The 11,251-nt window shown below is 44.5% G+C and overlaps 1 protein-coding gene across 6 annotated transcripts; it reads left to right on the forward strand.

Annotated features, from left to right (window-relative positions):
* Positions 1-818: 818 nt before the first annotated feature.
* LOC145433955 (uncharacterized) lies at positions 819-10,033 on the forward strand. Of its 6 annotated transcripts, none has more exons than XM_080311210.1 (21): positions 820-1,252; positions 1,547-1,628; positions 1,707-1,896; positions 2,709-2,771; positions 2,838-2,883; positions 2,942-3,032; positions 3,093-3,236; positions 4,016-4,091; positions 4,152-4,212; positions 4,273-4,406; positions 4,572-4,628; positions 4,792-4,857; positions 5,021-5,086; positions 5,250-5,578; positions 5,643-5,697; positions 6,669-6,952; positions 7,178-7,457; positions 7,773-7,866; positions 7,926-8,052; positions 8,586-8,713; positions 9,438-10,033. In XM_080311210.1, exons 1-21 carry the CDS (start codon positions 1,065-1,067, stop codon positions 9,814-9,816), a joined length of 2,940 nt encoding a protein of 979 aa, XP_080167336.1. In that variant the 5' UTR covers positions 820-1,064; the 3' UTR covers positions 9,817-10,033. The 6 variants fall into 6 exon arrangements, 5 of the variants coding, with proteins under 5 accessions (XP_080167336.1, XP_080167337.1, XP_080167339.1 ...); XM_080311211.1 differs by having other exon boundaries at positions 5,250-5,563; positions 8,580-8,713; XM_080311209.1 differs by having other exon boundaries at positions 821-1,252; positions 8,580-8,713.
* The last annotated feature ends 1,218 nt before the right edge of the window (positions 10,034-11,251 follow it).

The raw sequence follows: 11,251 nt of genomic DNA on the forward strand, positions 1-11,251 counted from the left end.
AGCGGAGGTATGTGAGTTTTTCGTTGATAAATCGCGGATTATCCATCAATCAAGGATAGTGGATACTGCGTCGATGTTATCCATTTTGATGGGTATTATTAGTATTGTCTTCATGGTTACCTAATCCGATTCGGTTCTATCGGAAGACTAAAAAAGGTTATCAACATTAAAGTTCCCCGCGCAATGGTTCGTAAATCTCATGTGGCCCTTTGGCCGAAAAGGTTGACCAGTTGGCTACCCCTGTATAGTTAGAATGAGAGACCATTGTTTCAACATCATATTTGTTCGTTACATCGTTGTATTGTCTTGTGTATCACATTTGACATTGCGTGTCTTGAGCGGTGAAAAATAATCGAACCTCCTATTGTATAGTGTTGTATGCATAGCATATCCAGGGGTTTGTGCAACGGAGGACACATCTTGCGTCTGCAGCCTTCCTCGGGTCGCTGCATACCAGTGAAGCGGAACGTCCAATTCCTATATATATTACGATGTCGCAGCGGCGACGTAGAGGGCCGAACGCGCCTCCTGCTAGCGCGTTGTGAACTTGTCGCGTCGCGATCCAATGTGGCGGGCAGCTTGAGCAGGATGATGTACCGGTTGTTATGACAAGGTGGTAGGTAAAAGCGAGTGCCTGCACGCTCGTCTGGATATGCGGCAATCTCAGTAAAAATGTATATGATTTGCGAAGTCTGCCATTTTGTTTAGAAGTTCTTGCCAGATTATAAAAATACATTTCGTGCATACTTCATACTTCACTGGTGTCATGAATTGCATAAATGAATCTCCCGCAGTGAATTATTTCATTTTTAATAAATCACGCAATAATTCACCTAATTATCCCGTTTAGAGTAGTGTATGGCAGTGCAAAGATTGTAAATGACGCAGAAGGCAGATGACGTCAGCTTGTTTTTGCCTGATCTCGTGAGCATACACTTCTTTGCGCATGCGCACTGGGCCATGCTTCAGCCATCTGTGCGGGGGCGGCGGAACGGGCTTCTCGTGTCTTCTCATTCCACGAATCTAACTGGAAGTGCCAAACCGGGACTCGCCAGTCCGTCGCAATGAGTGGCGCGTCCGTTATAAGCCTTGCTTCCATGCAAAGCAAGCCCCCGGAAGAAAAATGGCTGTTCTCTGCTGAGCAACTGGAGAACACTCCAAGCCGTCGGGAAAATGTTGCTTCGGCCAAAGAATTGAATTATAGACAGCAAGCCGCGAATCTGATACAAGATATGGGACAAAGACTTCCTGTGTATCCTTTAAAGAGAGCAGAAAAATACGAATATTGTGAAATAATCTTGAAATATTGTTAGTTATTACAATTTCATTTTGTTTGATGTGTCGCTTGTGAACTTTTCATGTTAAATTTGTTCAGCATTGAAAACTATATACCGGTTTTTCAGTCAATAAGTTCTTTTCTATACTTCATTAATAGCTATTATAGTAGGCCTACATTTGCATGTGCAGTGAGCAGAGCAGAGCATTGAATTACATCAATTTAAAAATTGCATATGAACATTTTCCTTAACAATTTGATAATAAACAGGAATCAATTGACCATCAATACTGCAATTGTATATATGCATCGTTTCTACATGTTTCATTCTTTTCCTGCATTTTCAAGATTTGTAAGTATTGATACGTTAATGATTTTTCTCGTAAGTATAGTGAACATAACCTTTAGTGGATTTGTTTTTTTGTTACAGGTTATTGCACCAACAGCATTATTTCTCGCCGCAAAAGTTGAAGAACAGCCTCGGAAACTCGAGCATGTAATTAGAGTCTGTCATCTATGCTTGTATCCGGAGAAGCCCCCATTAGATGTTCATTCAGAGAGTTATTTGAAACAAGCTCAGCAGCTCGTCGAACATGAGCTGATAATGCTTCAAACTCTCGGTAAGATTTTTTTTATTGCTGTCATTTTTTCAGTGGGGGCTTTCAATCACTTTGTGTTTTTCTTCGTTGAGCAAGGGATTGGCCTTAACGTGAATTGCTGCTGCTGTTTTAAGTGTGAAATAGGCAAGATAGATGTTACGTCGCCGGACTTGTACTTGTACATATCCAGACTGCCATCCGCCGGTGGTCGTTTTCGACAACATGTTGTGCATGACAGACGGATTTCTCGTGTGATTGGAAAATTTCATCCGCGTGACGAAAATATTTTTCGCTCCGATTCAATACTGAATTACTTATTAAGCGACGCAATGTGCTAAAATATACCTGGTACACGCCGGACTAGGGCTACGCCGTATATTCACTGTTACGCAAATGCCACAGTTGCTCGAGTTCATTGTAAAGCGCAAGCGCCCTATTTTGGATCTGGACTCTGGTATCGCTTTGTGACGTCAGCATAATTCATTAATCGGCGTGATCAGATATAAATGCTCGCGTGACGTTGCGCGTTGCCGTTGCCCCCGATTCCACACTGGGTGCATATCCGGTTACGTGCTTAGTCAGTGCCTACCAATTCTGGTTATTCTTTGTTCATGTTCCCTTTGTATACATGTTTTAACTGTCAATGCCATTTTCAATTTGTCAGCTTACAAACTGTTGTAGATGGTTGCAAGCATGATTGTTAGCGTAATTGAAATTGGAAGAAGTGGATATTAGAGCCCGTATTTCATGGATGATTGATGTGTGATTGATCATGTCTTCTATAGTACTGTTCCACTTGAAATTGCGGTTCTGAACGACTGATCTACCTTCAGGTTTTGATATTTCCATTGATCATCCACATACCCACGTTGTGAAGTGTACACAACTTGTGAAAGGTAAGTGAATTGTGACATGGTACCGATTCGTTCACAGTATTACATATACTGATTGTAACATTACAGCAAGCCGAGATCTCTCCCAGATGGCTTACTTCATGGCTACAAATAGGTGAGTATGGTCGAGTTGACTGTGTGTCTGGTGCAATATGCATTTTGTTTATTCACAGCCTCCACCTTACAACCTTCTGTTTGAAGTACAGACCAAAGGTTGTTTCGGCGATGTGCATCCACCTGTCGTGTAAATGGTCCAACTATGAGGTTGGACAAACGGGGTAGCCTGTGGTATTTGTTGTTATCACAGAATGATTCTCGTTCCAGATTCCCTTGTCCTCTGAAGGCAGAGCTTACTGGTCATACATGGATAGTACAATCACAGAAGCTATGCTCGAAAATATTATATCGGAGTTTCTGAAGATCCTCGATCTTTGTCCAACCAGGCTTCGTAAGCTGAAAAGCTACAGGGTAAGTTTCCAAATGTTCCCTAGTGTTACTTAGAGCCCCTATGTGTACAGACTTGAGGAAAATTTGTGTAGTACAAGATTAGTTTATATCATTCTAGTTGATGCCATTAGAATTATCCTGTATAATAGTAGACAAATCTGTGTAGTAAGTATCTCGTGAATTTCCTATGTTTTTCCCCTTACGACTGCGATTTTTTCTGTTTGTTATGGACAGGATTTCACTTTGGTTTACTTATTGGGGATGCCTGGTAAAACTCCTGCGAATACTTGCCGCGAAACGTTAGTGTCGCTTAGCCCCTCTCTGCCCAAGTGTTGTGTCCTAGTGCGAGGTGTTCATGGCCAGAGTAAGGTGACATTTCGCCATCCGTCTCGGATTGAAAACGCATGTAGTTGAGTTCGTCGAACTGTGAACGGCATTGCGGTCACCATGCGGTATATTGGCTTTGAACCTAGCGCTCAGTGCTGACCATGTGGGGAGAGTTGGGCCGGCGCCTAGACTAAACAGACTTCCTGTTTAACTTCTTCATACTGTAATCTCTGACTTGGTCTGAACAAAAAAAAATCAGGTAATATAAAAGTTACTATTTTTCGCTGTACTTTTCCATTGATCCTCTTCGGCTTGCTTCCCCTTGTGTGCGAGAATTGTGGGTGCGCGCGTGCAGCTCTTGTTGTGTGAGACTTTCCGCGAGTCACCTTAGCATGGCAACCGACGTAAGGCAAATCCTGATATCCCCAAACCAAAATTGAACGGAGTTTCACGGATTGCATTGCCGCATTCAGCCGTCCGCGAGAGATGGAGCCGGCGGATCTACGCCTCAATCGAAAGACCCGCATCACAAAGCTGTGTCGAGCAAAGGTACGTTCGGCTACTGGTCTTGTACTTTCCACGTCGCCGTAACTCGTTTCTGTGTTACAGCAACACCCGGAACTACCTCAAATCGTCCTTTGGACAGTCGTCGACAGGACGCAAGCTCAATGTAGTTTGGAACTCTGGTAGCGTGCAAATTGACAGTGAACTAATTGCATGCTTCTGTTAGTGACCAAAAGAAGACCTCAACAAGTCTGACGATTGCCGAATATAAGCACAAGCGCGAAAGAGAGCAGCAGCAGATATCGGCCAAACTGCCCAACAGATCGGACCACGGGAAGAGCGGGCATAACGCTATGAAAGGTGAATTGCGAACACGCCATTTTCGGGTGTGTTTTACAAGGATGATTGTTTGCCTATCAAATGACCTAATACTGGATGTACTTGTACACTACGGAGGCAAATCTGCACAAAATGCCTTTTACCTATCGTTGATCCCAGTCGATTTTCCAACTTATAATCGTTCAGGTGCTCATCCACAGAGCATATCGGACCACGGGAAGATCAGCCATAGCGCTATGAAAGGTGATTTGCATAATATATTGTCTACAGGTACTATGCATTTGACAATGATGTTTGCTTACTGGGAATGACATAATTATGGATACACATTGCACTGAGTCAAATCCACATGATGCCTTTTAACTTCAGCAAATCCTCATGGATTATTTGACTTGAAATTGTTCAGGTTCGCACCCTCCTCATCAACCGAGCCTGTCGGACCACGGAAAGAGCGGGCATAACGCTGTCAAAGGTGAGTTATGTAATGTGTTGTGTCTTTAGTTGAATTTGACAATGATGTTTGCTTACTGGGAATGACCTAATGATGGATACACATTGCGCTGAGTCAAAACCACATGAAATGGCGTCTTTTAACACGTCTTTGCTCACTGATTATTGGACTTTGAATTGTTCAGGTGCGCACCATCCTCATCAACCGAGCATGCCGGACCACGGAAAGAGCGGGCATAATGCTGTGATAGGTGAGCCGCGTCATGTGTTACGTCTTTGGTTATGCTTGACAATGATGTTTGCTTACTGGGAATGACCTAATAATGGATACACATTGCACTGAGTCAACCAACGACACAATACGTGTTTATAACGACATCTGTGAGCCCTTCATTAGATGTCTTAACTTTTCAGGCATGCATCCTGCTCATCAGACGTCGAAGACTTCCGCCTCTTCCGCTGCCTTACTGATGAAAACAGACGTTCACTCGAAACATGAGAAAGTTCGCCCACAGCCCGATGACCATAAGAGGCCTGACAAAATGACGCCTGTCCTCAAAGCCCATCAGGGTACTGCGCCTGTGCCAGCTCCGCACCGTCAGAAACATCAGCCCTATCCTCATTCGGGGCCTCACGAAAAAGACCCCGCGAAAGCCTTGGCGCGACACGCCCCTCACCAAAACTCTAGACACGACTCGAAATCGAATGAACGCCTGTCTGGCTTGAAGGTACGCGATAGTCAGGTGGGTTATGCTTCGTATCACAATGTTTTCCAGTTGCTAAGCACGCCGCTGTGTCTGTTTTCAGTCTATGCAACAAAACAAACCAACGCATCCTCAAGTGAACCAGAGCGCTGAATCCGGTTGGTAGATGGGATCTTAAACTTTTTGGGCACGGGGCTCTCGAATTTTTTTAGTGATGGTGTGGACTGTTTTTGTGTTTGTCGTTCATGTTGATCAAACACAGAAATTAAGGAAGCCTAAAGTAGTAGTCGTAGTAGCTCAAATGCAAAATTTAGGTCGTTGACGACTAAAAAGGTCATCACTGGGGCAAGTTTTTGCAACTTTTTTACAACTTCCGGCAGCTTCCTAAATGCTCATAAGATATGTAGAATGCTGTTTTAAGCTGTTAGAAGGAATCTTATAGTGCAACTTGCAACTTTTGTCCATTTTTGTTTTCATGCAACATTTTGCAACTTTTTTGATTTTTCATGAAAGTATTTTTGATTTTGGTGAAATACACCGCCAAATTCAACTGAAATACCGTAAATCAGCACTGAAGCAACGCTCTTGCGGTTATTTCGGGAGCTGAGCCGGAAAGTTGACCATTTTTTTAGTCAAAGTGGGAAGTTAACCTTTTTTTTCTAGTCAACCGAGCAAAATGTAAAACTTTTGTAAAAAAATAAATGCAACTTTTAACTGCAACTTTTGTCGAAAATGAATGCGACTTTACACGGTTTTAACTGCAACAAAAACTTGCCCTAGTCATCACTTTCAGTCAGTCTGGCCTACCTACTGACTGAAAAATCGCTTTTTGCCCAGCCCTCATTGGTAGTTATATTACGCTTGGTTAGTGCTTGTATAGTCCGTGTAGCTATCGCGACCTGTGGTGAACAGGTCGTAGACTTGCGAGTCAGAAATGAGAACATCTTATATATAAGGGCAGGGCAGTCTGGTTATACATCTGTATTTCGAAAATTGTTCTTTGATTGACCCTCTAAAAGTATTCTGCACCCCCATGGGGCTCATGGACCTGGTTTTAAGAACCTCCGGGTCAGTGGTGCTGCTTTTTTCCTCGTCTTATGTCGTGAGTGTTGACACACGATGCTTTCAGCGGACCTGGCCGGGATGGAACAGAAACTACTGGAGCAGATGAACGCGGTGAAATCGGAAGCGAGCGCTGCCAAGCCTATCGAAGGCTTGTCGTTTGCGGAACAGCAGCCGGCCACGCTGTCGCGCTCCAAGGACCTCAAACCCCCGAAGCAGTCTCACTTGCTCCCGCGCAAGGAAATCGTCGGCAGCCAAGCCTCTACGCACGAGCTGCCGAGGACCTACGAGGGCCTTTACGAGATGTATAAGAAAAATCCGGACATGTTGCGGCACAGGCTTCAGTCAAAGGTACCGTTTTGAATGTATGTCTCGCTTCGAGCCGTGGTGTGAAAGGTGCAATGGGTCTATGCCAGGGCTTCTCTACCGTTTTATGAACCTACTCGACAGCCTATTTGGGAAGTTTATTGCAAAAAAAGTCAGGTGATTACTAATGAAAAAATGTCAGCACCTCGGCTCCCCCTAGAGAAAAGGCTAGTCGATACCCTTGAGTTGAAACCACTGCTCTTCGCACAGGCGAAGTCCGGTCCGTTGTCTGAAGAGGAAAAAAGAATCTGGAACAGGATGAAGAGGAAAGACTTGGATCGAAGGAAGAAAAAGGACGAGAAACACCGGGCGCATAAACCTGACACCGGGCACAAGTCTGCCGAGCATGCGAGCGCAGCTGCATCCGGCGGACTGACCGTCCGCATCAAGATCCCTTCCTCGGCCTTGAACGCTTCCGGTAACTTGCCGACTACTTCTGGATCTGATACGGGTCCATCGTCGTCGCCCGGAGCTTCTGCTCTCAAGCAAGGTGAGCGCATGATAAATTGTCGTGCAGTGGTGTGGGCAGCAGGCATGGGGTGATTACTGTATGAGTGTAATCGATTGCGGTTACGATAACATCGAAAAGTAATGATTATTTATTCCCGATAACGATTACGAAGTCATAGTCCCTTCGCAAAGATCGATCAGATATGATTTTCAAATGTTGATTACGAGTGTAAATCGTGATTTTATAGTGCATCCTCTGTTTTTAAAATGTCCTTCTTTTCGAGCACTCTTATTTCTCCGCTGTCCCAGGCGCCACTGCATGTGCTCAGTTTTATCCAATTCCTCTGTCTTGTAGGGAGGAAGCGCTCGCACGATTCTTCGAGTCTGTCCGTGCCCGTTTCGGCCAAGCATTCGAAGAAATTCGAAAACAACCACCACCACCATCAGGGGTAAGTCTTCCGCTCTGTTTTCAGCGAGGAATCGGGTTTAAGTCCTGCTTTCTTCACAGCCACGATCAAACTAAGCACAGGCGTAAGCATAGTCGATCTGGCTCTCACCATTCCAAGTCTGGCCAGTCCTGCCAAAATATCGACGATGCCACTTTTCGGCAAGCGCTTAACGATGCAGTTAGCATGGTGAGATGTAGTGATAATGAAGCAGATCATTGTTCTGCGTCGTGCTGTTTGTATTTTGAGCTTTTCTTGGCGTTGGCTGGTGGTGATGAGTGATTGTTTTGTCTGTTAGTAATTGTTCCTAGACGGAGGAAACTAAATATGTAAAAGATGTATCAACGCTCCTTTTTCTTGGCCTGTTAAAGGGAAACGCCTATAACATGCTTTTTTGGTAGTGCTCTCATTTTAGAATGCTCCTAATTACCTAATTAGGTACATGAATGGGGCTTTCATATCGGATTTCAAACAATGTGCAATGATTTCCTAGTCACCCCGACAATTTTAACCCACCAACTGTTTTTGCAAGCGCTGCAATAGTAAAGCCAGTCCAGTGATGTCATTCAAATTTCTTGTCTAAAAGTCAGTAATACCCAGCAATGCTAGCCGGTTTGATGATCTGAACGTATTTTGAGAGACAGTTCCGTAGAACATTCTGGGCGCCGTTTCGTCTTACCCATGACGGCCGACAATAATCATGCGGCCATTTCGAGGTTCAGTCTGGCAACACCGCGACCGCGCAAGGCCCTGAACGTTCGGTGCCAACGGTGACTCTGAAAAGAACGGAGGCTCAGAACGGCAGCGGAGACGGGTACGTGGCGCACTCGTCCCAGCAAGAGAAAACTAGGTGAGTGTGGCATGCCGCTCTACGCTCGGGCCCTGTTTTCTGCCCTGCCGGGGAATATGAAACTACCGGCAGGTTTCATACGCAGGGGATATTAGACCATGGTATGCCAGTGCAAAATTTCCGTCTCTATGGAAGGTGTCGCATTTAGCTTACTACATTTTAATTCAATATCTTTTCACGTTACTTTCACTTCAACACTGATGAAGGAGCGGTGCTCCGAAAGCTCGTTTGATAAATAAAATCATTACTTTTCAAGTGGATGTTAAATCTAAGGTGTTATATTATCTGTATCTGCTGCTGTCAGCTCAACAGATTACATTTAAAGAAGCACTCCGTTCCAAATTTGCGAGTCTGAAATTAACGTTGACAGTGTGAAAGACATATTGACGTCAGCCGTTTTCCTCAGAAAGGCACCGTGTTTGAACTGCAGCTCTGTTCGAACTGCAGCTAAGAGGTACCAGATATGATGGATTTGATAGGGTGAATCTTCTAGCTGCAGCTGCATAGGTCACTCACTTGGAAATCGCTACTTGTACTTATGTAGAAATTTACGACTTTACTTCCACTTCCTACTACAAGTTTTCCTTTTATTGGCAAACTAGATTTGAATTGGCTCACAGGAAATCGCGCTTGGAAATCAATTTGAAATTTACGGTGTTCTCTAGCATCGACGATGACCGCTTTGTGACCTGTGTGTATTGGTGAATTATTGAATCTTTCTCAGGCCGTCGAGTCGAAGCAGGCAGCTGGGATTCGATCCTTCCGCGCCGGTATCTGATACGCCTCCGGACGACTTGTTCGATTCCGAACCGCCCGCAGACTCTAAAGCCGAACCCGTTAATCGAGATTCTTCGCCCGAAATGGGAGAGATTCTTGATGATGACGATGATGATGTAGACACCTCTGTTCTCCGTCACCAAGAGGCTACGAATTACAACAGCTCTCAGCGGTATCATTTTAACCAGGCGGAGGGTACAAAATATCGGACACAACCTGGTGAGCTGGACAGACAGCACGCGCGATCGGGCCCGCATTCGGTCGGGGATAAGTCTACGGCCGGTTTGACGCTGTCCGGTTTGAAAAGGCATGATCAGCGGACGTAGCTCCGGGCTTTTGCTGGAATGTTTTGGTTAATCCTAATTATTGGATGCCTGATGGTATATTTTGGTCGCGTGCGGTTGGATGCTGCGCGCCCCGAAGATTTCTCCGATTGCCGTTTGAGAAATGGAGCGATTTAACGCTAAGATTCGCTGCCACGTCAGGTAAAGTATGCTGAATGACATTGCCTTTGATCTTCCGCAATAAATTTTCTATCGTGCACTGGCGACCTTGATTAAGTTAGAGCAGTGCTTTTCAACCTGTATGACGGTTCGCACTTGTGCGAATGAGAAAAATTGCAGTGGGAATAACGAAGGACGTGCGAACGGTGCGACTGAAAACTCCGGATGAGTGCGAATGAAAATCGTGAATAATTGTCAATTTTGTTGACGAGGAATAATTCAAATAAACCTATTAGAAAATTGTTGAAGGGCAGTATAACCTTTGTAGTTGCGACGCAATTGCAAAAACTTTTTCAACTTACGACGCACCACTAATCGTAGCTCTCTCAAGCCTTGGTGAATTAATATTTTTGCCCTGTGATTATTACGTAGCCTGGTGCAGTAGCTGACACAGTATATTAACCCATCTGAGCCCGCGAAAGGCTGGAAAAATGACGTCAAATTGACTTTCTGCGTTCTTTCGCTAAACAATCATATTTTCGTAATAACTATTCGCGATGCGCGAGGATAGTAGTAGATAACATCGTTACAGTAGCTTGCACTAACGCAAATATCAGCAAGTATGGACACAAAGGGTATAATTTTTGGTCGACACGGTGACAGAGCTATCTGTTAATATGTAGGTATTATTTGTTAAATTTATAGAATCCTGCGATCGTTTTTTAGATATCCAAGGTCACTGTGTTGGGTAATGTAACCAATAAGCAATTCCAACCAGTTAAAGCGGAGTTTTTCGTTGATAATCCTCCTATCTGTTCATTACATCGCATTGTACATTGTGTGTGATTTGTTCAGATGAAAAATGTAACCCAACGATTAATACTAATACCTCGCAGTGAGTTGGCGAGTGCGCGCAGACTCGTGAAACACTAAAGCAGGGGTGGCCAACTTTTTCAGCCATGACGCAATTGACGAACCATTGTGCGCGGCGACTATAGCTGCGCGAGGCGCGAAAATATTTTAAGGTTTAGGCTACAGGTCTATAATAGGATGATATATTTAATTGAGCATATTACGGGTATGCTGTAGGCTACATCGCTGGGCTCAGTTTGCACCTGGACATATCGATTAGGGTGGAGTGAAAATGACTTTTTTTTTCAAATCGAAAAAAAGGGTTCCTCAATCCTGCCAAATGACCTAAAACTTCAATAAAAAGTGACTTCAGGGGATTACCCCCATTTTCCAGCCGGCAACCCCCCAATTTCTGCGCGTGGGGGGGGGGGTAAAATGACCCATCTCGGCAACCGCTGGTCGTAGA

Source organism: Botryllus schlosseri, chromosome 2, assembly GCF_051294905.1.
Source record: "Botryllus schlosseri isolate E-star chromosome 2, Bs_hap1, whole genome shotgun sequence".
NCBI classification, from domain to species: domain Eukaryota; kingdom Metazoa; phylum Chordata; class Ascidiacea; order Stolidobranchia; family Styelidae; genus Botryllus; species Botryllus schlosseri.